The sequence below is a fragment of the Zonotrichia albicollis genome, chromosome 9, assembly GCF_047830755.1.
Source record: "Zonotrichia albicollis isolate bZonAlb1 chromosome 9, bZonAlb1.hap1, whole genome shotgun sequence".
In the NCBI taxonomy this organism is placed as follows: domain Eukaryota; kingdom Metazoa; phylum Chordata; class Aves; order Passeriformes; family Passerellidae; genus Zonotrichia; species Zonotrichia albicollis.
Genome location: NC_133827.1, coordinates 40,617,234 through 40,643,633, shown reverse-complemented (window position 1 = coordinate 40,643,633; position 26,400 = coordinate 40,617,234). Strand labels below are relative to the sequence as shown.

General features: G+C 51.9%; 1 protein-coding gene across 4 annotated transcripts in view; it reads left to right on the top strand.

Annotated features, from left to right (window-relative positions):
• The window catches only part of SMC4 (structural maintenance of chromosomes 4), a 37,874-nt gene extending 12,165 nt beyond the window's left edge, over positions 1-25,709 (top strand). For all 4 annotated transcript variants that reach the window (XM_074547514.1, XM_074547512.1, XM_074547515.1 and 1 more), the window contains exons 6-24: positions 2,978-3,142; positions 4,955-5,082; positions 5,298-5,438; positions 6,498-6,648; positions 8,458-8,622; positions 9,564-9,797; positions 11,381-11,566; positions 13,829-13,990; positions 14,126-14,351; positions 14,436-14,515; positions 15,758-15,910; positions 16,005-16,131; positions 16,905-17,094; positions 18,535-18,679; positions 19,527-19,700; positions 20,054-20,236; positions 23,289-23,521; positions 24,480-24,663; positions 25,302-25,709. In XM_074547514.1, the coding sequence (XP_074403615.1) occupies positions 2,978-3,142; positions 4,955-5,082; positions 5,298-5,438; positions 6,498-6,648; positions 8,458-8,622; positions 9,564-9,797; positions 11,381-11,566; positions 13,829-13,990; positions 14,126-14,351; positions 14,436-14,515; positions 15,758-15,910; positions 16,005-16,131; positions 16,905-17,094; positions 18,535-18,679; positions 19,527-19,700; positions 20,054-20,236; positions 23,289-23,521; positions 24,480-24,663; positions 25,302-25,490 (3,216 nt within the window). In that variant the 3' untranslated portion in view covers positions 25,491-25,709. The remainder of the gene's footprint in view (positions 1-2,977; positions 3,143-4,954; positions 5,083-5,297; positions 5,439-6,497; positions 6,649-8,457; positions 8,623-9,563; positions 9,798-11,380; positions 11,567-13,828; positions 13,991-14,125; positions 14,352-14,435; positions 14,516-15,757; positions 15,911-16,004; positions 16,132-16,904; positions 17,095-18,534; positions 18,680-19,526; positions 19,701-20,053; positions 20,237-23,288; positions 23,522-24,479; positions 24,664-25,301) is intronic.
• Positions 25,710-26,400: the final 691 nt, after the last annotated feature.

Here is a 26,400-nt window from a genome sequence, read left to right as displayed (position 1 = left end):
CAGGGCTCCTGCCTGGGCACGGGGCATCCCCAGCCTATGAACTCCAAGCTGTGCCAGGCTCCTGCCTGGGCACAGGGCATTCCCAGCCCATGGATTCCAAGCTGTGCCAGGCTCCTGCCTGGGCATGGGGCATCCCCAGCCCATGAATCCAAGCTTGGCACTGAGCTGGAATGGGGTTTGTGATTCCATTCCCAGCCCTGGCACTGAGCTGGATTTGGGTTTGTGATGCCATTCCCAGCCCTGGCACTGAGCTGGAATGGGGTTTGTGATTCCATTCACAACTGGCACTGAGCTGGAATGGGGTTTGTGATGCCATTCCCAGCCCTGGCACTGAGTGTACAAGTGTAGAGCCTTCCCAAAGGGCTTGGGGGGGTATGGAAATGTGGAATCCTGGCATGGCTTGGGTGGGAAGGGACCTTAAATCCCACCCAGTGCCAGGCAGGGACACCTCCCACTGTCCCAGGTGCTCCCAGGCCTGTCCAGCCTGGCCTGGGCACTGCCAGGGATCCAGGGCTGCCCACCCTGCCAGGAACAATTCCCAATTCCCAGTCTCCCATCCAGCCCTGCCCCCTGGCACTGGGAGCCGCTCCCTGTGTGTCCCCCCAGCTCTCCATCCCCCCTGCAGCTCCTGCAGGCACCCTGGAGCTTCCCCAGCACAGACCCAAGGCTGGTGTTCCCCAGGAATTCCTTCCTTCCTGTGGGCATTTGGTGCCCTGTTGGCACTGCCCATGGCTGGGTGTTGCCATCTCTGAGCAGAGCCTGCGTTTGCTTTGTGTGGAGTCCCTGAGCCACGGGAGAGCAGCTGAGGGCGGCAACTGCACAACTGCAGGGGTTCTGCTGGGGCTGGGCACGGCCAGGGTGCCAGCCCTGCCCTGCCTGGGCATCACTGGGGTGCCAGCCCTGCCCAAGCACAGCCGGGGTGCCAGCCCTGCCGGGGCACAGCCAGGGTGCCAGCCCTGCCAGGGCACAGCCGGGTGCCAGCACAGCCGGGGCACAGCTGGGGTGCCAGGGGTGCTAGCCCTGCCCGGGCACAGCTGGGGTGCCAGCCTTGCCTGGGCACAGCCGGGGCACCAGCCCTGCTTGGGCACAGCTGGGTGCCAGCCCTGCCTGGGCCTGGCACAACTGGGGTGCCAGCTCTGCCTGGGCACAGCCAGGTGCCAGCCCTGCATGGGCACAGCCGGGGTGCCAGCCCTGCCTGGGCACAGCCGGGTGCCAGCACAGCCGGGGCACAGCCGGGGTGCCAGCCTTCCCTGGGCACAACCAGGGTGCCAGCCTTCCCTGGGCACAGCCGGGGTGCCAGCTCTGCCTGGGCCTGGGAACAACCGGGGTGCCAGCCCTGCCCTGCCTGGGCACAGCCGGGGTGCCAGCCCTGCCTGGGCACAGCCGGGTGCCAGCCCTGCCTGGGCATCGCTGGGGTGCCAGCCCTGCCTGGGCCTGGGCACAACCGGGGTGCCAGCCCTGCCTAGGCATCGCTGGGGTGCCAGCCCTGCCTGGGCCTGGCACAGCCGGGTGCCAGCCCTGCCCTGCCTGGGCACAGCCAGGTGCCAACCCTGCCTGGGCACAACCGGGGTGCCAGCCCTGCCTGGGCCTGGGCATCTCTGGGGTGCCAGCCCTGCCCAAGCACAGCTGGGGTGCCAGCCCTGCCCGGGCACAGCCAGGGTGCCAGGGGTGCCAGCCCTGCCCGGGCACAGCCGGGGGGTGCCAGGGGTGCCAGCCGTGCCCGGGCAGCTCCAGCTCCCTCCTGCTCCCCAAATGCCGGCCTGCCCCGCCTTGCTTTCACTTTCACATCCTCGGGCAGCCCAGCATTCACAGAGGGCTTTAAATTCAATCACGGGACCCAGTAATGAGCGCTGGTAATTAATTAGGAAACGCATCCATTGAGCTTTAGCAGTTGTGAAATCTGTTTGCTCTGTTCATCATCAAGGAGAGCAGGTACAACCTTTCCACTCTCCTTTATCAACTCAAGGAAACCTTTCATTTCTTTTCTGGAAAAATATTTTTCAGTTTTTTTTCTGGAAACCTTTTTGTTTCTTCAATCTGGGCTGAACTACACAGATTTATTTATATATTAGCATAATAATATAAATATTAATGCTTAATACTCTTATTATGTAATTAAGAATTTAGAAATATACTTGGTTATTGAGAAATAAGTATCTTTATAAATATATAAATAATTCAAGAACTCAAATTAGAGAGCTACAGAGAAACCCCACAACTGCACCATCATCCTTCTTAGAGGTGGTTAATTCTGTTTAGCCAAATAATAGAAATTTGATTCATTCCTTGTCCACAATTGCCATTTTTCCCTGTTTAATCCAAGGTGGGTTTGTGATTTCCAGCACAGAACAGAGGGCTGAGAGCCCAGTGCAGAAACTCAGCAGTGCCCAGCCCTGAGTTGAGTCTTTGCTGTGATTGCTGTGATTAAAATTCATCTGCTACATAAAGGGAAATTACACAAAGGAACCCTCATAACCTAAAGAATCCTTTTCTTTCTCCACCAAAGAAGCCTCAATTAAATTATTTCCAATTCCAGTTCATCCATCAGCCAGGATTTTATGGACTTTCTGTTTCTAAAGGGACCTTCAGGGACTTCAATCCTGATTAAACTCTCTTGCCAAGGGCCTGCTTTATTCTCTTTTTTAGGTTGAGGAAGCACATTTTGAATCTTTAGAGAATGAAGCAATGGTCAGACCTGAAGGGTGGCTCCACTTCACCTTGGGGAGGAAATTTCTCTTTATTCTGATCTTTGTTTCCCCAAACAAACGTGAAGGTTGGACCTGATCTTGGAGACCTTTTCCAACCTTAATGATACTGTGATATTCCAGTTTGAATCATTTTAATTGCTACCTTGTTTTATTCTTTTTTTATAACACCTCATACTCATTCCATAGATTTTTTTTCAGAATATTTTCCCCATCCAGACAAAAAAAAAAAAAAAAACAAAGCAAAGACCCACATAACTTTTTTTTCCCAGGGGGAGGTGGAGCAGATTGCCCTGATGAAGCCCAAGGCGCAGACGGAGCACGACGAGGGGATGCTGGAGTACCTGGAGGATCTGATCGGATCCGCGCGGCTCAAGGCGCCCATCGACACCCTGTGCCGCCGGGTGGAGCTGCTCAACGAGCGCCGGGGGGAGAAGGTGAGGGGGCTGGGCTGGGACTGACCCGGGGAGCGACCCCTGAGGGTGGGACCGGCCCTGGGAGTGACCCCTGAGGGTGGGGGCAGCCCCTGAGTGTGGGACCGACCCTGGGAGCAGCCCCTGAGTGTGGGACCGAGCCTGGGAGTGACCCCTGAGTGTGGGGGCAGCCCCTGAGTGTGGGACCAAGCCTGGGAGCGACCCCTGAGGGTGGGACCGGCCCTGGGAGCAACCCCTGAGTGTGGAACCACCGAGCCTTGGAGCGACCCCTGAGTGTGGGACTGACCCTGGGAGCAGCCCCTGAGTGTGGGACCGGCCCTGGGAGCAACCACTGAGTGTGGGAGCAGCCCCTGAGTGTGGAACCACCGAGCCTGGGAGCAACCACTGAGTGTGGGACCGAGCCTGGGAGGGGCTGCTGGGGTGGGGACCGACCCTCAGAGCAACCACTGAGTGTGGGACCGAGCCTGGGAGCAACCACTGAGTGTGGGACGGGCCCTGGGAGCAACCCCTGAGTGTGGAACCGGCCCTGGGAGCAACCAATGAGTGTGGAACCACCGAGCCTGGGAGCAGCCCCTGAGTGTGGGACCAGCCCTGGGGGAGCCTGGAGAAAAGAACACTCAGGGCTGCCCCCATCACTCTGCACCCCCTGAAAGGTGCCTGTGCCCAGCTGGGGCTGGGCTCTGTCTGCAGCAGCACTGACACACCCAGAGCACACAGCCCCAAGGGAAATACAGGCTGGAGAGCAGGGAAAAGGTTTTACAGAAAGGGTGTAAAGTTCTGGAATGGCTGCCCAGGGAGGTGGCACAGTCCCCATCCCCATCCCTGGGTGTGTTTAACACAGCCTGGATGTGGCACTGGGGGCCAGGGTTTGGGTGAGTGTTGGGGCTGGGTTGGACTGGATGATCCTGAAGGTCTCTTCCAACCCAGTGATTCTGTGAACTCCTGGGGCATCCCAACCAAATCCCAGCATTTCCACACACAGCCCTGTGGGGAATTCAGGATACACAGAGTTACTGCTGATGCCTCAGGTTTGGCTTTTCTGTGTTTCAGACTCTGTGCTGCTTTATTGTGCAGTTCTGAGCTTCATAGTAGAAGTGTTAAAACACATTAATTACTGCTCACAGAGCAGGGAGACAAAACAATTCCTGCTCCAGCTGGGCACCAAGGACAAATGACCCAAATCTCAGCCCAGAGCACAAACCCCGTGGGCTGCAGAGAGAAAAACAAGCAGGGTGGGACTGCCTGGGCTAAAGCTGGGATGGGACAATGAACTGCAAGGTGCAAATGGAGCAGAACTGATCCCAGGGACAGAGCCCGGGAGCGCTCGTGCATTTTGGGGCCATTTTGGGTCATCTTGGGTGCAGCCCTGGCTGGGCTCTGGTGCTGCCCAAGGTGGATCCATGGAGGAGATGCTTTGGATAAATCCCTGCTTTATTCTGGGACTCAGCCTCTGCTCTAGCTCAGCCTGCACAAGGCATCAGTGCTGCCCCTAAAAATCCTGCTTTTCTAACATTTTATCGGTGTATTGACTGCTAAAAGGAAAAAAAGCTCTGAACAAAATCAATTTGTTTTCCTTGATGTGTCTGTGGTAAATCCTGTAGCAGACTTGTTTTGAAAACAAACCTCACCTATAGTTGTAGGACTGAAATTACAAATGAGATAAAGGAAATCACCATAAAATTGCCTTGCAGGGGTAATTCCTGGTACCATTTTTCCAGAGCATTCACGTCCTACAAAGGGTTTGGAATTTTTCTCCTCATGGTTTCCCCCTGTAGTGCTGGCCCTGCCTCAGCTCTGCCCCTCTGTTCTCTCCAGTTAAACCGAGTTAAACTGGTGGAGAAAGAAAAAGATGCCTTGGAAGAGGACAAGAACAAAGCCATTGAGTTCCTCTGCTTGGAAAACCAAATAGTAAAGGAAAAGAATCAGATGTGTCAATATTACATGTGAGTAATTAGGAGGCTTTGGGTTGGCTTTAATGTGGTGGGGCTGCTGTTAAACTTTGATTCAGTATCTCTAATTAGAAATATTTTCCATTTCTAACTCCAAATTATTGTTAATTTTTGATATTTTACATAATTCTGTTGTTACACTGAGAATTGGAACTAGAGATTCATTGTGAAGATGGAGAAAAGTGAGAATTTATTGTTTTATTTTCTAGCCATGACCTAAAGAAACGAATTAATGACCTGGAAATGCAGAAGGAGAAAATTAATGAAGAAACGAAAAGTATTAATGAGAAAAGCAGTAAAATTGCAGAGGAAACAAAAACCAAGAATAAAGCTTTGAAAGAACTTGAAAAGTGAGTATTTTAGGGATGTGTAATACTGTTTTACATGTTCCCCACCAAAAAATTAAATTATCTGATGACCAGACTCACTTCTGGTACTAAATACACAAAGAAGCATTTAAATTAATGTGCAAAAATCAATTAAATGCACAAAACCAAATTAAATGCACAAAAATAAATTAAAGTAAATTCACACAGGTTATGGATAAGGTTCACAATTACAATAAGGAAATGTCTGATATTTTTAATAGATTTAAAATATTTCTTTATATTGACTGTACAAAAAAAAAAGAATTAGTAAATGCTTTTTATATTTACAACCCTAATGCTTAGGGACACGAATTTGGGAATTTTTCCCTGGTTTCCTCATGAATCTTTTCTGCATAAATTGTGTTAAAATTGCTTTGCCTGGGTGCTGATCCCCAATCCAGCTGCAAAACATTGACCTGCTCATCCTCAGGGAATGCTAGGGAGAGATGGGAATTTTCAATTCTGTCAAGAGAAAAATGAAAATTTCTGAAAATATATTTAATATTGCTTGGGTAGTTGATCTTTTTTTTATTGGAACATTGTTTTTCCAGGGAAAATACTGGGAATATTGGATATTGTTAATTACAAAACCTGAGTAATGTTAGCTTAAATTCTCCATGTTGACTTATTAAAGCAACATTAATAAGCCTTATTTTTATACTAAATTATTAAATATTAATATTAAATAATTATTTTAATTATTAATTAAAATGAATTATTTTTATATAATTTTATATATAATTTTATATATTTTTTATAATTTTTGTTATAATTTTATATATATAATTTTATATATTAATCTTATATAATTTATATAATTTTATATAATTTTATATATATAATTTATACCATAATTAATTTTATTAATTTATTAATATATAATTTTTATATAATTTTATAATTTTATATATATAATTTTATATAATTTTATATAATTATATATAATTTTATATAATTTTAAATAATTTATAAAATTAATTATTATTTAATATATAAAAATATTAAATAATTATTTTTTCTTTTTTTTTTCTCTCTCTCTAGAAAATGCAATAAAATTACAAAGTTCATACAGGAAAACAAAGAAAAATTCTCTGAGCTGGATTTGCAGGATGTGAAATTGAGGGAGAAACTCAAACATGCCAAGAGCAAGGCTAAAAAACTGGAGAAGCAGCTTCAAAAGGAGAAGGAAAAGGTAAAGGGGCTTGGATCAGCTGGATTGGCTTGGAAAAGTGTTGGAAATTTTTTCAGAAATGGCTCAGAAGGAGTAAAATTCTCACAGCCTGTTTCTGTGAACAGCAGAAGTTCTCAGGTTGTTTTTAATTACAAGTAAAAGTGACAAACATGAAGGCCTTGAGAACCTGGCATACCAGAGTTCTCAGGCAGCTTTCTCATAACAAGTAGATATTTTATCTTTGACTGTTTTGGGAAAGCAAAAATAATTTTGAGAACCCAAATCTTGGTATTGGAAACATAAGGAGGGGTTGGTGTGTTATCTCTGACCTATTGTGAGCTCAGGTTTTGCAATATGCATGAACTTAATTAACGTGGTTATAAAAAGTGACTGATTGATGAATAAACCGGAGTGATGCTGATCAATAAGAGCAGATCTCTCCCTCCAAGTGCAATAAATTGTGGAGAAGGTGGTATTGGAATAAGAATCCCAGTATAACCAGTTAGATGGTGCCTGGGTCAGTCTGACCCTCACTGCTGGGCCAAAGGCAGCACTGTGGTGTTTTACCCCAGAGATACCTTGGCTGCTGGAGATTGCAGCAGGGCACTGAACAAGTCCAGGCTTGTCAGGAACTCCGTTTACCTCAGGAGAGAGAGCTTCTGGCGATGGTGGAGAGAAAAGGAGAGGATTCTGCTGGAGGGTTGTTGTGGTGTGTTGCAATGTCCTGTTTTACCTTCTCCCTTCCCCCTTGCTGAGTGTGCCCTGTCAATCAGGCTGACATCCCAGCAAGGCGTCGTGTGATTGGTCAAGTTCAAAGGATGCTCCTCAGGCCTGGGGGACATTGGATAGGTGTCCCCAGTCCCTTGAGACCCTGCCCCTTTCACCTGGTTGGTGCTCACCTGTCCCCTCCCCTTCCCCTGCCCTGAGCTTAAAATGTTAATGAGACCATGTGGCCGGATTCTGTTAGCAGCAGTGGCCCGGTGCAGACATCTCTGTACCCATGGAATAAACATCTGGCAACCTTCTAGCAGAATCCACTCCCTTTCTCTTCACCATCACCAGAAGCTCTCTCTCCTGAGGTAAACGGAGTCCTGACAAGCCTGGACTTGCTCAGTGCCCTGCTGCAATCCCCAGCAGCCAAGGTATCTCTGGGGTAAAACACCACAGTGCTGCCTTTGGCCCAGCAGCGAGGGTCAGAACTGGCCCAGGCACCATCTAACTGGTTATACTGGGATTCCTATTCCAATAGAGGGTTATATCCAGATGTTTATTCCATGGTTACAGAGGTCTGAACCGGGGCAATTCCTCCAACAGAATCCGGCCACATGGTCTGATTCACCTTTTAAGCTCAGGGCAGGGGAAGGGGAGGGGACAGGTGAGCCACCAACCAGGTGAAGGGGCAGGGTCTCAAGGGACTGGGGACCCCTATCCAATGTCCCCCAGGCCTGAGGAGCATCCTTTGAACTTGACCAATCACACGACGCCTTGCTGGAATGTTAAGCCTGATTGACAGGGCACACTCAGCGAGGGGGAAGGGAGAAGGGAATATTGGCACACCTGGGAAGGGACCTGGAAGATTAAAACAGGACATTGCAACACAGTACAACAAGGTGGCAAGGGCACAAAGAAGGTGGGAAATGGGGTTGGAATTGTTTTCATTGGAATTGTTTAAATGGGAAGCCATGGAATCAGCCCGAGGGTTGTTTGGTGCTCACTGAGCGCAGCCATCGCTCCGTGAGTGATGGAGCTGGGTCACCCCTGGTCCCTGGGGCAGGAGGGGCTCAGGGGTCACTCCCAGGCCAGGGGAGGCTCAAGGTCCTTCCTGTGCAGGTGCAGGAGCTCAAGAACGTCCCCTCCAGCAACAGCAAGGCCATCGAGGACGCCACGGCCAAGAGGGAGCTGCTGGCAAAGGCCAAGGACAAGGAGGAGGCCAAGCTGAGGCAGGTCCTGGCCAGCCTGCAGGAGGAGACCAAGGAGATCCAGAAGGAAAAAGAGGTTTGGACAGGCAGGAATCACCCACCTCTGCTGAAGGAAACCAGCACCAGGCACTTGTAAAAGGCCATTTAGTGACAATTCCACTGTTCTCAGGGTAGCTCAGAGGAGCCTCAGTGGGAAACTATCTTACTTACTTGGCTTGGAAAAGTGTTGGAGATTTTTTCAGAAATGGCTCGGAAGGCAGCTGTGAGGAGTAAAATTCTCACAGCCGGTTTCTGTGAACAGCAGAGGTTCTCAGGTTGTTTTTAATTACAAGTAAAAGTGACAAACATGAAGGCCTTGAGAACCTTGCATACCAGAGTTCTCAGGCAGCTTTCTCATAACAAGTAGATATTTTATCTTTGGCTGTTTTGGGAAAGCAAAAATAATTTTGAGAACCCAAATCTTGGTATTGGAAACATAATGGCTGCTTTTTAGGTGCTCAAACACCATCAAGTAGCTCATTCCTAGATGTAATATAAATAATACACTCTGATTTTCTGCCACCAAAATATTTAAGGCAATGGTGTTGCTTAAATAAATCAAGATATTCTGGAATGATCTGTTCCCAGCCTTTCCCACACTGACTGTGAATTAATGAGCAACCACTTTAACATTTGGTTATTGGTGGTGGTGTTCAGTGCCTGGAGGCTGGAAATTTATCCTGTAAATTTGCAGGGTTATTTTGTGTCCTTGAAAAGGTGGATTCTCCATGGATTTGGGCTGTCATTTAGCTCAGTGTGTGGGAGGAAATGATTTGAGGAAATGATCCACAGCTTGCACGGAAATGCTCTGTGATAACTCCCTGATGTTCTTCATAACTGGGAAAATCCTTGTTAAATTCCCAGCCATTCATGTTGATTAGTGCAGAAATGCTGCTTTCCCTGAGGGCAGAGGTGTTTGCTGCTGCCAGGGCTGGAGAGGCCGTGCCATGCCCTGTTCCCTGTTCCCTGTGCCTGCAGGCCAAGGAGAAGGAGCTGATGGAGTTCAGCAGGGAGGTGACCGAGAGCCGCTCCAACATGGAGATAGCGCAGTCGGAGCTGGAGCTCTACCTGAGCAAGCACAACGCTGCCCTGGCCCGCCTCAGGCAGGCCCAGGAGGCGCTGGGCAGCACCTCCAGCACCCTGAGGGACAGGAAAGCTGCCATCAAAGACATCGCTGCCAAACTACCCCAGGCTGAGCAGCAGCTCAAGGAGGTGAGAGCTGGCTTCCCCACCTCATTCTGAGTCACACACTGACCAAAGGCAATGATCAGGGTGAAAACAAACCATGACCCAAAAGCTGTTTTCTAATACATTGCTGGTGGAGCAAATCCTGCATTTCAGACTTACTTTGTTAAGCCAATGTTGGTTTAACTGAAATCCCACATATCCCTGAGATAAACAGATTTAATTTGATAAACAGATTTAATTTGACTCTGAGACGTGGCTGCATTCCTGAGCCTCCTTCAGGTGCTGAGGCCCTGGCACAGGTGTCCCAGTGTCCCTGCTGGTGTCCCAGTGTCCCTGCTGGGTATCCCAGTGTCTGTCCCTGCTGCTGTCCCAGTGTCCCTGCTGGGTGTCCCAGTGTTCCTGCTGAGATCCCAGTGTCTGTCCCTGCTGGTGTCCCAGTGTCCCTGCTGGTGTCCCAGTGTCCCTGTTGGTGTCCCAGTGCTCCTGTTGGTGTCCCAGTGTCCCTGTTGGTGTCCCAGTGCTCCTGTTGGTGTCCCAGTGTCCCTGCTGGGTGTCCCAGTGTCCCTGCTGGGTGTCCCAGTGTCCCTGCTGGTGTCCCAGTGTCCCTGTTGGTGTCCCAGTGTCCCTGCTGGTGTCCCAGTGTTCCTGCTGGGTGTCCCAGTGTCCCTGCTGCTGTCCCAGTGTGCCTGCTGAGATCCCAGTGTCCCTGCTGGTGTCCCATGTTCCTGCTGGTGTCCCAGTGTCTGTCCCTGCTGCTGTCCCAGTGTCCCTGCTGCTGTCCCAGTGTCCCTGCTGGTGTCCCAGTGTCCCTGCTGAGATCCCAGTGTCTGTCCCTGCTGGGTATCCCAGTGTCCCTGTTGGTGTCCCAGTGTCCCTGTTGGTGTCCCAGTGTCCCTGCTGGTGTCCCAGTGTTCCTGCTGAGATCCCAGTGTCTGTCCCTGCTGCTGTCCCAGTGTCCCTGCTGCTGTCCCAGTGTCCCTGTTGGTGTCCCAGTGTCCCTGCTGGGTATCCCAGTGTCCCTGTTGGTGTCCCAGTGTTCCTGCTGGTGTCCCAGTGTCCCTGTTGGTGTCCCAGTGTCCCTGCTGCTGTCCCAGTGCTCCTGCTGAGATCCCAGTGTTCCTGTTGGTGTCCCAGTGTCCCTGCTGCTGTCCCAGTGTTCCTGCTGGGTGTCCCTCCATCCCTGTCCCCAGTCCCTCTCCAGCTCTCCTGGAGCCCCTTCAGGCCCTGCCAGGGCTCTGAGCTCTCCCTGGATCCTTCTCCTCTCCAGGAGCCAGGGAATGGCTCCCAGTGCCACAGGGCAGGGATGGGTGGGAGATTGGGAATTGGGAATTCCTGGCTGGGATGGGATTCCCAGAGCAGCTGTGGCTGCCCCATCCCTGGCAGTGCCCAGGCCAGGCTGGATGAGCTTGGAGCAGCCTGGCACAGTGGGAGCTGTCCCTGCCATGGCTGGGGTGGCACTGGAGAAACTTTAATGTCCCTCCCAACCCAAACCATTTGAATTTCACTTCCTGCTCCTCAATCATTCCCCAAAGAACAAAACCATGCCATTGAAGGCTCCCTGAATCCAGTAGATTTTGGGAGGCTGAGCCGATGTCTTTGACCCCCAGAAAGAGAAGGCTCTGGAGAAGCTGGGAAGGGAAGAATCCGGGGCCAAGGATCTCGTGCGAAACCTGCGGCGAAAAGTAGAGGAGGCCAAAAGTTCTTTAGCGCAGAGCCGCAGCCGGGGGAAGGTGCTGGAGGCTCTGCTGCAGCAGAGGAAGTGCGGCAACATCCCCGGCCTCTATGGCAGGCTGGTGAGTGACAGAGGAGCTGAGGGGGTTCCTGGCATGGAGTGTGGGGTGCCCACTCCCTGGCATCAGGGATTGGAGAAGGATGCCTCACTCCCTGGCATTAGAGTTTAGAGAGAGATGCCCACTTCCCTGGCATTAGGGTTTGGAGAGGGATGCCCACTTCCCTGGCATTAGGGTTTGGAGAGGGATGCCCACTTCCCTGGCATCAGGGTTTGGAGAGGGATGCCTCACTTCCCTGGCATCAGGGATTTATTTAGAGAGGGATGCCCACTTCCCTGGCATCAGGGATTTATTTAGAGAGGGATGCCCACTTCCCTGGCATCAGGGTTTGGAGAGGGATGCCCACTTCCCTGGCATCAGGGATTCAGAGAGGGATGCCCACTTCCCTGGCATCAGGGATTCAGAGAGGGATGCCCACTTCCCTGGCATTAGAGAGGGATGCCTCACTCCCTGGCATTAGAGTTTAGAGAGGGATGCCCATTTCCCTGGCATCAGGGATTCAGAGAGGGATGCCCAATTCCCTGGCATTAGAGTATAGAGAGGGATGCCCACTTCCCTGGCATCAGGGATTTAGAGAGGGATGCCCACTTCCCTGGCATCAGGGATTTATTTAGAGAGGGATGCCTCAGTTCCCTGGCATCAGGGATTGGAGAGGGATGCCCACTTCCCTGGCATCAGGGTTTGGAGAAGGATGCCTCACTTCCTGGCATTAGGGATTTAGAGAGGGATACCCACTTCCCTGGCATCAGGAGTTTAGAGAGGGATGCCCACTTCCCTGGCATCAGGAGTTTGGAGAGGGATGCCCACTTCCCTGGCATCAGGGATTTAGAGAGGGATGCCCACTTCCCTGGCATTAGAGTTTAGGGAGGGATGCCCATTTCCCTGGCATCAGGAGTTTAGATAGGGATGCCCATTTCCCTGGCATCAGGGATTTATTCAGAGAGGGATGCCCACTTCCCTGGCATCAGGGATTTATTCAGAGAAGGATGCCCACTTCCTGGCATCAGGGATTCAGAGAGGGATGCCCACTTCCCTGGCATTAGGGATTTAAAGAGGGATGCCCACTTCCCTGGCATCAGGGATTTATTTAGAGAGGGATGCCCACTTCCCTGGCATCAGGGATTCAGAGAGGGATGCCCACTTCCCTGGCATCAGGGTTTGGAGAGGGATGCCCACTTCCCTGGCATCAGGGTTTGGAGAGGGATGCCCATTTCCCTGGCATCAGGGTTTGGAGAGGGATGCCCACTTCCCTGGCATCAGGGATTGGAGAGGGATGCCCACTTCCCTGGCATCAGGGATTTATTTAGAGAGGGATGTCTCACTCCCTGGCATCAGGGATTTAGAGAGGGATGTCCACTTCCCTGGCATCAGGGATTTAGAGAGGGATGCCCACTTCCCTGGCATCAGGGGTTTGGAGAGGGATGCCCACTTCCCTGGCATCAGGGATTTAGAGAGGGATGCCCACTTCCCTGGCATCAGGGATTTAGAGAGGGATGGGATGCCTCACTCCCTGGCATCAGGGTTTGGAGAGGGATGCCCACTTCCCTGGCATCAGGGATTTAGAGAGGGATGCCCACTTCCCTGGCATCAGGGATTTAGAGAGGGATGGGATGCCTCACTCCCTGGCATCAGGGTTTGGAGAGGGATGCCCATTTCCCTGGCATCAGGGTTTGGAGAAGGATGCCTCACTTCCTGGCATCAGGGTTTGGAAAGGGATGCCCACTCCCTGGCATCAGGGATTCAGAGAGGGATGCCCACTTCCCTGGCATTAGGGTTTGGAGAGGGATGCCCATTTCCCTGGCATTAGAGTATAGAGAGGGATGCCCACTTCCCTGGCATCGGGGATTTATTTAGAGAGGGATGCCCACTTCCCTGGCATCAGGGTTTGGTGAGGGATGCCCACTCCCTGGCATCAGGGATTTAGAGAGGGATGCCCACTCCCTGGCATTAGCAGTTTGGAAAGCAGAGCTGTAAATCCTGTGGACTTGCTGTAAAATCAAATATTTTTCAGTTCTTTCCAAGCAATGTTGGTTTAAAATACTGGAATTTCAGAGCTGAGTTTTTCATTCCTGGGGCACATCAGTGTCATTGTATAAGTGCTGGTTTTGTATTCTGCACTTTTTGTCCAAGGAGAATTATCTCTGCTGCAGAAAAATGAGTTTATTCAGATTTTAAGAATTGCATTCATGGATTTAGTGGGCCACAAGGCAGAGACAGCTCAGGTGGCAGCTGATGAGTGTTTGCCCCTCGTCCCTCCATCCTCAGGGGGACCTGGGAGCCATCGATGACAAATATGACGTGGCCATTTCCTCCTCGTGTGGGGCCTTGGACCACATTGTTGTGGACACCATCGACACTGCCCAGGCCTGTGTGAACTTCCTGAAGGCTGGAGGCATTGGAGTCGCCACCTTTATAGCCCTGGACAAGGTGAGAAACAAATCATTTTACTGTTAATTACAGTCTAATTGCGTTTCTTGTAAAGCCTTAACATGCCTTGGGATAACAGGATGAGCTGAGGATTTTTCCCAAAGATTGATCCCTTGATTTCCCCTGTGGGTGCAGATGGCTGTGTGGGAAAAGAAAATGGAGAAGATCCCAACCCCTGAGAACGCACCCCGGCTCTTTGACCTGGTGAGGGTGGAGGACGCCCAGGTTCGCCTGGCCTTCTACTTCGCTCTCAGGGACACTCTGGTGGCCAAGAACCTGGAGGAGGCCACCAGAATTGCATTCCAGAAGGAGAAAAGGTGGAGGGTGGTTACCCTGCAGGGACAGATCATCGAGCTGTCAGGTACTGAGCTCCACTGGCAGCCCTTTGTGGGTGATACCACAGCCCAAGGAGCGCTCTGAGCTCTTCTCATCCCTTTTGCTGTAGGAACCATGACTGGTGGGGGAGGAAAGGTCATGAAGGGCAGAATGGGCTCCTCAGTCGTGATGGATATCTCGGAAGAAGAGGTGAGTACAGCAGGGAAATGCAATTCCAGCAGAATTTGGGCAGTTCTGACACACATGTGTGCTTTTAAAGCACCGTGAGCAGGAGCAGCCTGGGATGGAAGATGATGATGAATGTTTCCAAAGCCAACACTCCAAATGTTGGCAGAGGTTGGAGGGCTTTGAGGAGCATCAGGGATGCAGGGGCTGCCCAGGGAGGTTTGGGGACAGGGTGGTGACAGGCACAGGCTGCACCCTGTGCTTGGAGGGCTCTGCCACCCCAGGGTGCTGGGATTATTCTGTGTCTGTTCACAGCCCAGCCCATCACTGAATTCAGCCTCACAGTGCTCCTGGAGGGCTCTGCCAGCCCCAGGGTGCTGGGATTATTCTGTGATTATTCAGCCCATCACTGAATTCAGCCTCACAGTGCTCCTGGAGGGCTCTGCCAGCCCCAGGGTGCTGGGATTATTCTGGGTTTGTTTGTTCACAGCCCAGCCCATCACTGAATTCAGCCTCCCAGTGCTCCTGGAGGGCTTTGCCACCCCAGGGTGCTGGGATTATTCTGTGATTATTCAGCCCATCACTCAATTCAGCCTCACAGTGCTCCTGGAGGGCTCTGCCAGCCCCAGGGTGCTGGGATTATTCTGTGTTTGTTTGTTCACAGCCCAGCCCATCACTGAATTCAGCCTCACAGTGCTCCTGGAGGGCTCTGCCACCCCAGGGTGCTGGGATTATTCTGTGATTATTCAGCCCATCACTGAATTCAGCCTCACAGTGCTCCTGGAGGGCTTTGCCACCCCAGGGTGCTGGGATTATTCTGTGTTTGTTCACAGCCCAGCCCATCACTCAATTCAGCCTCACAGTGCTCCTGGAGGGCTCTGCCAGCCCCAGGGTGCTGGGATGATTCTGGATTTGTTCAGCCCATCACTCAATTCAGCCTCACAGTGCTCCTGGAGGGCTTTGCCACCCCAGGGTGCTGGGATTATTCTGGGTTTGTTTGTTCACAGCCCAGCCCATCACTGAATTCAGCCTCACAACCTTGACACCACATTGGCAGAGCAGCATGCAGTTTGCTTTTCCTTCTGAATTCCATTTAAGTTTTCATCTGGAGCTGCTGCTCTTGTTTCTCACTGGTGTTCCCAGCACTCAGACTCCCCAAGCTGAAGTTTTCACTCTGCTTTCTCCTGTGTTTAAAGAGCACAGGGATGAGCCCTGCCTTGGTTTGGTCACGGTGCCATCAGTGAATGCTCCTGTGGTTGTGTGCAGATCAGCAGGATGGAATCCCAGCTGCAGAGGGATTCCATGAGAGCCGTGCAGTGCGAGGAGGAGAAATCCCAGCTGGAGGAGGCCATCAGGAAACTGCAGCAGGAGATCCGGGAGATGAGGAACACCTCAGAGAAATACACAGCCAGCATCCAGGTGGGCACCCCGAGCCTTGCCAGCCCCACAGAGCCCTGGCTGCCCTCAGGGAGCTGCCAGGGATGGATTCCAGCCCACTTTGTGCTCCCTGCAGGGATTTTCTGAGCAAGAAATGGATCTCAAAAATCAAATCAAGGAACTCGAAGCCAACGTCGCTGCTGCTGCTCCGGACAAAACCAAGCAGAAGGAGCTGGAAAAAGCCCTCGATGGTTATAAAAAAGGTACATTTTGTGAGGGGGGATTTGAGATAAATGATGTAGTAATCTCTTTAGCAATAGAGGAAGGAATGGGTTTGGGTTTGTGCTTCAGTTCCCTGTCTTGGTTTGGGACCTCGTTTTTCTAAGGTGTTGCTAGAGATCAGAAAGTAAAACCCCTTTTCTTTGTAATTGCTCAAGTTCAGAAAGTAAAACCTCTTTTCTTTGTAATTGCTCAAGTTCATGTTTTAGTCAAGCTAAAGCAAACATGAATTTCAGCATTTTGTTTCTTTGCTTAGATTTTTGTGGTTGTATCACATATTCATAGGGAAAGTTAGTTTAAGTAGGGGTAAGAATTGTTAATGAGGAGGCACTGATACAAAAGGCAAGTGAAGGTTTTTGCTTTCTAACCAGGCTCTGCCATGATCTTTAAAATAAATCCCTGTAAAAGGCAAGTGAAGGTTTTTGCTTTCTAACCAGGCTCTGCCATGAGTCTATAAAATAAATCCCTGTAAAAGGCAAGTGAAGGTTTTTGCTTTCTAACCAGGCTCTGCCATGATCTTTAAAATAAATCCCTGTCTTGTGTGTGGGAACAGCTCCCTTTGTGCAGTGATAACCACACATTCACACCAGCTCCTGGGAAATGCTGGTGTCCACTTCTTAAAATTTACCTTTTGAGCATCTTCTCATGGATTAAATGCCAAGAATGAGCTTGGGGTAAGCTCTGAGGCACCCTCCTGCACTGGAGCAGTCTGTGTGCATGAGGGAATCCTGATTTGAGAGCTCCCCTCCTCACACAGTGCATGAGCGCGTGGCTGAGAGGGCCGGCAGGATGGAGGAGGAGGTGAAACGGCTGCACCAGCTCATCATGGACACCCACAACCAGAAACTGAAGGCCCAGCAGGACAAAATTGATCAGATTGACAAGGAGATGGATGAATGTTCCTCAGCCATCACCAAGGCCCAGGTGGCAGCCAGGACTGCAGACAGGTACAGGGCAGCCTCAGGCTGGGCTGGGCTCATTGGGGCTCAGGGAGGGAAAGGGAAATCCAATTTTGTACTTTCTAATGGTTTAAGTGTCACACTTAATCAGCATTTCTCTAGTGTTTGCCTGAATGATTTCTTTAATATTGCCTAAACTGCAATATTCAGGATAAAGTCCAAAATAGCACTTGATTGGATGTGCTGGAGCAGTTCAGATCTGAAGGGACTGATTTTATTAGGAGCTGTTCTGTCAGGAAATAAAATGGGATCTCCTTTTTATGGGAGCTCACCACTCCATAGAGATTCCAAACTGTGAAAGAAGAAACGAAGCCATTTAGTGAGGCCTGGCTGCTGAGGAAGACAACTCTGTTTTCCTGGGGTCCCTCTGGAGTGGGCAGCTGGTGCCTGAGGCAGCTCCTCCCTATTGCCTTGCTGTTGTAGTGTGTTGTTAAGTTTCTTGTGTTATTCCCCCAGTTTATGTATTGTTCTCCCCTATTATGTGTAAAATGGTTTCGTTCCCCCAGTTTTTCCCGCCACTGCTAGCCTGTCAGCTAAGTTGCCATAGTAACCGCTATTCATAGTTGCCGATGTGTAATTGCTCCTCCCCTGGTTTCCCTTATAAGTGAAAGTTGTTTCCTCCCTAGGTCCAGTCAATCACTCCCTTCCTCCTCCCAGGTTTCGAGAACCTTCTCCTCTCTGGAGATGGTGGCTGGCTGGGGTCCCAGGACACCTCCTTTACCTTTTGATTATTGGTCTCCATGGAGTGTCAGTTCTGTGAAGTTCATCCCCTCACCTTTCCCGATTGGCTCTGTCTGTACCCACCCCCCTCCTTTATAATCCTGTTTCACCCCCTATGAAAAAACTTTTTCCCGGTTGGTTTCCCGGTGTTTGGATCCCGCAACACCTTCAATAAACCGATGTTTAACCCCCGGGAAATGGTCAGCTCCGTTCCTCCCCTATACCAGCGGTGTGAGCCAGTCCGCAGCCAGCACAGCCCGAGGCCCTCAGACGCCGAAGGGCGCTGGCCAGGAATTGCAGAGGGGCGTCGGCCTTTCGCCCTCAGCAGCCGGACTCTAAACTTCGGGCCACGTACGCCCCCCTCTGCACCCCTCCTTTATAATCCTGTTTCACCCCCTATGGAGAAACTTCTTCCCGGTTGGTTTCCCCGTGTTTAGATCCCGCAACACCTTCAATAAACCGATGTTTAACCCCCGGGAAATGGTCAGCTCCGTTCCCCCCCAATCCCAGCGGTGTGAGCCAGTCCGCAGCCAGCACAGCCCGAGGCCCTCAGACGCTGAGGGGTCCTGGCCAAGAATTGCAGAGGGGCGTCGGCCTTTCGCCCTCAGCAGCCGGACTCTAAACTTCGGGCCACATATACACCCCTCTGCACCTTGCTGTGCTCCTGGGGTGATTCCTGGAGGTCACAGAGCCCCCTGTCCCCTGCAGGAACCTGAGGAAGTGCGAGGAGGCTCTGCAGCACACGCAGAAGGAGATGGAGGAGAACGAGAAGGAGATGATCACACTGACAGAAGAGATGACAGCGCTGGAGGACAAAGCCACCCAGGTGATGAACGAGTGCAAGCAGGCTGAGGTGAGTGCTGGGACCCCCTGGGCTCCAGGGAAATCAGGGACAGGGCCAAATATCCGATATCCCATTCTCTGCAGAGCAGCCAGGCCCTGGCAATGGGGCATTGGCATCTTTTATACTCACCTGGAAATTATCCTGACCCAGCTCAGCAAACACTCATCAGCTGCCACCTGAGCTGTCTCTGACTTGTGTCCCCCTAAATCCATGAATGCAATTCTTAAAATCTGAATAAACTCATTTTTCTGCAGCAGAGATAATTCTCCTTGGACAAAAAAGTGCAGAATACAAAACCAGCACTTTTACAATGACACTGACGTGCACCAGGAATGAAAAACTCAGCTCTGAATTTCCAGTATTTTAAAACACCAGCTCTCCCCAAACAAATTGCTGGGTTTCTTAAGCATAAAATTTTTCTTACACATAAAAACTTTCTTAAACGTAAAACTTTCCCAGTTATGTGGGATTTTAGTTTCCCATCTAGATTTCTGTGAGAGAGGGAAAACCAGGATGGCTGAAATGCTTTCAGATACATCCAAGATTTGATGTAGGGAAAACCAGGATGGCTGAAATGCTTTCAGATACATCCAAGATTTGATGTATTTCTCTAATTAGCTAAAAATGAGTGTAGGACCTGTTTGATCCAGATCTGGAATGAAAATACCAATTGCAGCATTTTCTCAGTCATTGCAGAATTCAGGGATCAGCTATAAATCTAAGAATATTTATTTGTTTCCATCCATAGCTGTGAATAAATTAAGTGAAAACAAACTTTTCACCCAAAAAAGGGGTAGACTTTTATAGGTAATTGATTAATGCCCTTTTTGGGGGTATTTGCCATTTTTCTATTCAGGAAGCTTTGCCAGCAGTGCAGGAGGAGCAGAAGAATTTACTCCAGGAGATGAAAACTATTCAAGATGCTGAGCATGCCCTTCAGAGTGAAGCTCTGAGCATCAAGCTGAAAATTGACCAGATTGACAACCACATTTCCACCCACCAGGGCAAGCTGAAATACTGGCAGAAAGAGGTCAGAAATGCTTTTGTTCCAAAGCCTTAAATCAGAGGATTGTGGAATGGTCTGGCTTGGGAGGCACCTCCAGATGGGGATGTTCCTTGGGGACACCTTGCACTGTCCCAGGCTGCCCTGGGGCCCTTCAGGGGTCCCACCATGAACTCAGCAACACCCCCAGAGAAAGCAGAAATTCCTCTTCAGATCCCAGCTTATTGCTGTACAGGCAGGGTAGCATAAAGGGAATTTATTCTCTTTTTGACTCCCTATTTTAAAGGGACCTGTGGGAAGAATCTTGGAGCATTTGGAGATGAGAAATGTCCCTGTAGTGACCCAGAGCTGGTGTTAAAGCTGCCTCCCTGTGCTTGCAGATGTCCAAGCTGGCCCTGCACGCCATCGAGGGCGAGGCCCCGGAGCAGCTGCGGCTGCTGAGCGAGGAGGAGCTGGAGGAGCTGCAGGAGCCCGATGGGATCAGCAAGAGAATCGCGCTGCTGGAGGCACAGCGGCACCAGCTCCGCCCCAACCTCGGCGCCATCGCCGAGTACCGGAGGAAGGTACGGCCGGGGGGGACGGGATGGGACAGGGACAGCCCCGGGGTACGGGACAGCCCTGAGGGGAACAGCCCAGCCCCAGGGGAACGGGACAGCCCCAGGGGGAACGGGACAACCCTGAGGGGAACGGGACAGCCCAGCCCTGAGGGGAACAGCCCAGCCCCAGGGGACGGGACAGCCCCAGGGGGAACAGCCCAGCCCCAGGGGACGGGACAGCCCCAGGGGGAACAGCCCAGCTCCAGGGGACGGGACAGCCCTGAGGGGAACAGCCCAACCCCGGGGGAACGGGACAGCCCTGAGGGGAACAGCCCAACCCCGGGGGAACGGGACAGCCCTGAGGGGAGCAGAACAGCCCCAGGGAACGGGACAGCCCCAGGGAACGGGACAGCCCAGCCCCAGGGGGAACAGCCCAGCCCCAGGGGAACGGGACAGCCCTGAGGGGAACAGCCCAACCCCGGGGTACGGGACAGCCCCAGGGAACGGGACAGCCCAGCCCCAGGGGGAACAGCCCAGCCCCAGGGGACGGGACAGCCCCGGGGGGAACGGGACAGCCCAGCCCCAGGGGGAACAGCCCAACCCCAGGGGAACGGGACAGCTCCAGGGGATGGGACAGGGACAGCCCTGAGGGGAACAGCCCAGCCCCAGGGGACGAGACAGCCCCGGGGGGACGGGACAGCCCTGAGGGGACAGCCCTGAGGGGAATAGCCCAGCCCCAGGGGATGGGACAGCCCCAGGGGGAACAGCCCAGCCCCAGGGGGAACAGCCCAACCCCGGGGGGAACAGCCCAGCCCCAGGGGGAACGGGACAGCCCAGCCCCAGGGGGAACAGCCCAACCCTGGGGGAACGGGACAGCCCCGAGGGGAACGGGACAGCCCTGAGGGGACAGCCCAACCCCAGGGGAACGGGGACAGCCCCGGGGGGACGGGACAGCCCCGGGGGGACGGGACAGCCCAGCCCCGGGGGGGGAACGGGACAGCCCCGAGGGGAACAGCCCATCCCCAGGGGACGGGACAGCCCTGAGGGAACGGGACAGCCCCGGGGGAACGGGACAGCCCTGAGGGGAACAGCCCAGCCCCGGGGGATGGGACAGCCCTGAGGGGAACAGCCCAACCCCGGGGGAACGGGACAGCCCTGAGGGGAACAGCCCAGCCCCGGGGGATGGGACAGCCCTGAGGGGAACAGCCCAGCCCCGGGGGATGGGACAGCCCTGAGGGGAACAGCCCAACTCCGGGGGGAACGGGACAGCCCCAGGGGATGGGACAGCCCTGAGGGGAACAGCCCAGCCCCAGGGGATGGGACAGCTCCAGGGGATGGGACAGGGACAGCCCTGAGGGGAACAGCCCAGCCCCAGGGGATGGGACAGCCCTGAGGGGAACAGCCCAGCTCCGGGGGATGGAACAGCCCAACCCCAGGGGATGGGACAGCCCTGAGGGGAACAGCCCAGCTCCGGGGGATGGGACAGCCCTGAGGGGAACAGCCCAGCTCCGGGGGATGGGACAGCCCTGAGGGGAACAGCCCAGCTCCGGGGGATGGAACAGCCCAACCCCAGGGGATGGGACAGCCCTGAGGGGAACAGCCCAGCTCCGGGGGATGGGACAGCCCTGAGGGGAACAGCCCAGCTCCGGGGGATGGAACAGCCCAGCCCCAGGGGATGGGACAGCCCTGAGGGGAACAGCCCAGCCCCAGGGGATGGGACAGCCCCGAGGGGAACGGGACAGCCCTGAGGGGAACAGCCCAGCCCCAGGGGATGGGACAGCCCTGAGGGGAACGGGACAGCCCCAGGGGGAACGGGACAACCCTGAGGGGAACGGGACAGCCCTGAGGGGAACAGCCCAGCCCCAGGGGACGGGACAGCCCCGAGGGGAACGGGACAGCCCCAGGGGGAACGGGACAACCCTGAGGGGAACGGGACAGCCCTGAGGGGAACAGCCCAGCTCCAGGGGATGGGACAGCCCTGAGGGGAACAGCCCAGCCCCAGGGGATGGGACAGCCCTGAGGGGAACAGCCCAGCCCCAGGGGATGGGACAGCCCTGAGGGGAACAGCCCAGCCCCAGGGGGAACAGCCCATCCCTGAGGGGACAGCCCAACCCCGGGCACCCCTGGGGACAGGACAGCTCCAGGGAACGGGACAGCCCCGGGGAGGATGGGACAGCCCAGCCCCGGGGGGAACAGCCCTGATCCCCTCCTTCCTTTGGGAAACCAGGAATTTGCTGTTCCTGCTATCAGCAGCTCATCCTTAGCCACAGTGCAAGCTGTTTCCAGGAGCTTCGTGTGCCTTTTGTTTCCCACTGTTTTGTGGAGAAAAGAAGAAACCTCACAACTTTATAAAAGTTGTAAAGCCCGGTATGCTTTATTACAACACGCGCCGGATGCAAGACTCCCCAAAAGGGCATGCGTGCCCCTGAAGATTTCAGACCTCCTTTTATCCCCCTTCCAAATGCATATGCATACAGTTTCACAATCAGTTCATACATATTCATCTTGCATGACACTTAGCACTAATTCTTCTTTATCGGAGGAATTCCTAGGTCGGGGGCAGATTGACCTCGTGGTTTTTCTGTTTTTCTTTCTCTGTCTCTGGAACGCGGCCTCTCCTTCAGCTTTAGCTCCACAGACCCTTCACCTCTCCCAGACACTTCACCTAGCTCAGGATGGATCCTTACTCTGTCTCACCACACCATCAATGTCGGGTGACAACGTCCTGGGTCTTCAAAAGTCTTCAAGTCTTTTCCAACCTAAGCAATTCCAAGATTCTCCTGGGAATGTTTATTTTAACAGAATCAAGTCTTCCCAGCCAAGACAGACACACACAGTACTGGATTTTTTTCCCTCCTCACATCAGTAATAGTGAGCCATTCAATAGATGAAGTGTTTTTTATTTTGACATAAGTTTGGTTTTTTGTTTTCCCTCAGCAGCAGAGGTGGGAAAAGAGAGAATTTGGGGGTTTTGTTTCAGGGCAGGTAGCCAGGCTGGGGAGAAGGAATGTTCAAATGGTAGGAAAAGTGTTTGGGTTAAACTGCAGCTGCTCTGAGTGCCCTTGGGTTTCCCCTGCAGGAGGAGCAGTACCTGAAGCAGGTGGAGGAGCTGGACAACATCACCAGCGAGAGGGACAAATTCAGAGAGGCCTTTGAGCAGCTGAGGAAGCAGAGGCTGAACGAATTCATGGCGGGGTTCAACGTCATCACCAACAAGCTGAAGGAGAACTACCAGATGCTGACGCTGGGAGGGGATGCTGAGCTGGAGCTTGTGGACAGTCTGGATCCCTTCTCCGAGGGAATCATGTTCAGGTTTTTAAAATACTTTATATCCCATTCATTTTTCATCATCACAGTCCTTTTTCCAACCTGTTTTTAAAGTAAATGGATCATGGGTTGTCCGGATTTCTCGGCTGTTTGAGGGGCCTGGAAAAGGCCCGGGGTGGCCTTGGGGCAGCCCGCGTATCGAAGGACGAGAAGAGGCTTCAGTTCTTCTTTCGGTTTTTATGTTTATTAATTGTTTATCTAAAAGATTTTCTTTCGGCCCGACAGAGCTCTGCTCAGCAGCCAGCCATGAGCACACTGTGCTGCCCTCCGGACAGCCACCTATCTTTATACCCAAAGTTACGTGTACAATATTTATCATTTTTCCCCAATCCTTTTTATTCTTATTGCTCGGTGCACTTTTAGTAATGACCAATCCCAAAGTGCCACCATCACCACAGAAGATGGAGGAGAAGAAGAAGAAGAAGAAGGACAGGACACGCCCCAATTCCTCCATCTTACTTCTCTAAACCCCCCTGTACAGAAATCCTAAACCCTGTGTTTCACTCTCTAATTAACTGATCCCTTCACCATTCACCCCGGTGAAACCCTCCTGTCCTCATACAGGTGTCGTCTCCTGTGTAGGATCAAAGTCCAGCCACCAGACACTTCTGGAACATTCCAGGACTCCCAAGCCCCCCAAGGGTGGTCTCGGTGGCACCTCAGTCCTGAGGTGCTGAGATCCGACAATGGGTGAACCAAGAAAGGCTCAATGTGGGCAAATAGTGACAGAAACCAGGAGAAAGAAAGATTAATTTCTTTCTCCTGGAAAAATCAGGAGCTAAAGCAGTTGGAAAGCTTTGAACTCCTTTCCCAGCACTTCTTAATTCCCAGATGACTTCGTTGTGTGCAGGAATGCTGCCAGTGCAGATCCCTGAGCTGGGAACGGCACTGAGGCTCAGCAGGCAGCAGCAGCATCCTCACACCCCACCCTGCTCTGTTGCAGCGTGAGGCCTCCCAAGAAGAGCTGGAAGAAAATCTTCAATCTCTCGGGAGGGGAGAAGACGCTGAGCTCGCTGGCGCTGGTGTTCGCCCTGCACCACTACAAACCCACCCCCCTGTACTTCATGGACGAGATCGACGCCGCCCTCGACTTCAAGAACGTTTCCATCGTGGCCTTTTACATCTACGTGAGTCCAGGGCCCAGCCCTCCTCCCCCAGAGGGACACAGAGGGCACAGAAATCCTGGCAGGTCTGAGCTCTGGGCTCTGCAGTTTTACTGGATCACACAGAGTCCCCCAAACCCATCAGCTTCAGCTGGGACTGATGTCCCTGTGGGTCCCAGCTTGTGATTTCCCAACGTTCCTGGGATTTACACTTTCATGTCATTCCCATCAGTGTCTTTGATCTAGTAGTAATTCATTTTTTAAATTAATTAATTAAATTAATTTAATTTATTTTTTAATTTTTATTAATTAATTAATTTAATTTTTTTTTTAATTTAAATGCCTTTAAAACTTCTGCCCTCAGCATATGTAATCAAAGCAACCCCTTTAACACGGCTCCAGTTCAGGTAATCAAACATTATTATTATTATTATTCAGGTAATCAAACAATAACTCTGAATATTCAGAGTTATTAACTGACAGATCAGGAAGCCCTTGGGGGTTCCCTGCCTGCAGCTGCAGTTCAGACGTGGCTCTGTGTGCCCCAGCAGGACAGAGGGGATTTTGGGAATCTGGGCACTTTCAGACGTGGCTCTGTGTGCCACCCAGGACAGAGGGGATTTTGGGAATCTGGGCATTAACACAAATCCCTTCTGTTTCAGGAGCAAACCAAAAACGCCCAGTTCATCATCATCAGCCTGCGCAACAACATGTTTGAGATTGCAGACAGATTAATTGGCATTTTTAAAACCCAGAACACCACCAAAACTGTGGCCACCAACCCCAAGATCCTGCCTGTGAAAGGACTGGAGGAACTGGGTCTCCCTGCGGGCAGTGCAGCTGAGACATGAGCAGGAAGCAACTTCCAGCTGCTGTTTGCTTTTATCTGATCTCATTTTGTATCATAGACTTTGTTTTGTTCTGTAGATTTAAAATAAAGTTTGTAAAAATTTTATCTTGTTGATATAATAAACCCAGCATCGATAAATTCCAGATTTTGAATGTCACGTAAAAATTGAGGAAAGAGAGATGTAAATTGATGAAAAGAGAGAATGCATCAGGTTGGGCAGGGGCAGCACCAAAAACACAGACAGCAATTAAGGAATCGGTGTCATTTAATGCAAAATTATGCAAAATAATTCAAAACTGCCAAGAATTATGGGAGAAGCTCAGCAGGGCAGAACTTGGGAGAGAATTCCAGGAGGGTGTTGAGGACTGAATTCCCAGCTGTGGATGGAGGCAAAGCTCAGCTCCCCTCACCTGAAGGGGATCAGGACTCGAGTTCACAGGAAACCCATGCAATACACAAAAGGAAGGGTACAGAAACAGAACAAGTGTAGAGATTTAACAACCCAGTATATTGAAAATAATAAAATAATGCTGGATTGCTGTGGGAGGTTTTCATCAGGAAGGGATTTCCTGCACTCTGGCCTGGTGAATGCTCAGCAGGAATTGCAGAGCTGTGCCAGAGGAGCGTTCCTGGTGCCATGACAGCACAGGTGGCATCAGGGCCAGCACAGGATCGGGTGCTGGGGTTCAGCAGGAGCAGCCCAGAGTGCAGACGCTGCTGTTGGAGTTTGTGAGCCGGGTATGGATCCTGTGCACCTGCACACCACAAACCCTGCAGCACCTCCTCCAGCCCAGGATGGATCCCCACAGGTTCAGGTGGAGCCACAGCTACAGCTCGTTCATCTTCTCCTCCTGAAGAGCCAACACAGCTCCTTCAGCTCACTCACTCACTCAGTTCGGGTTTCCCAGCTC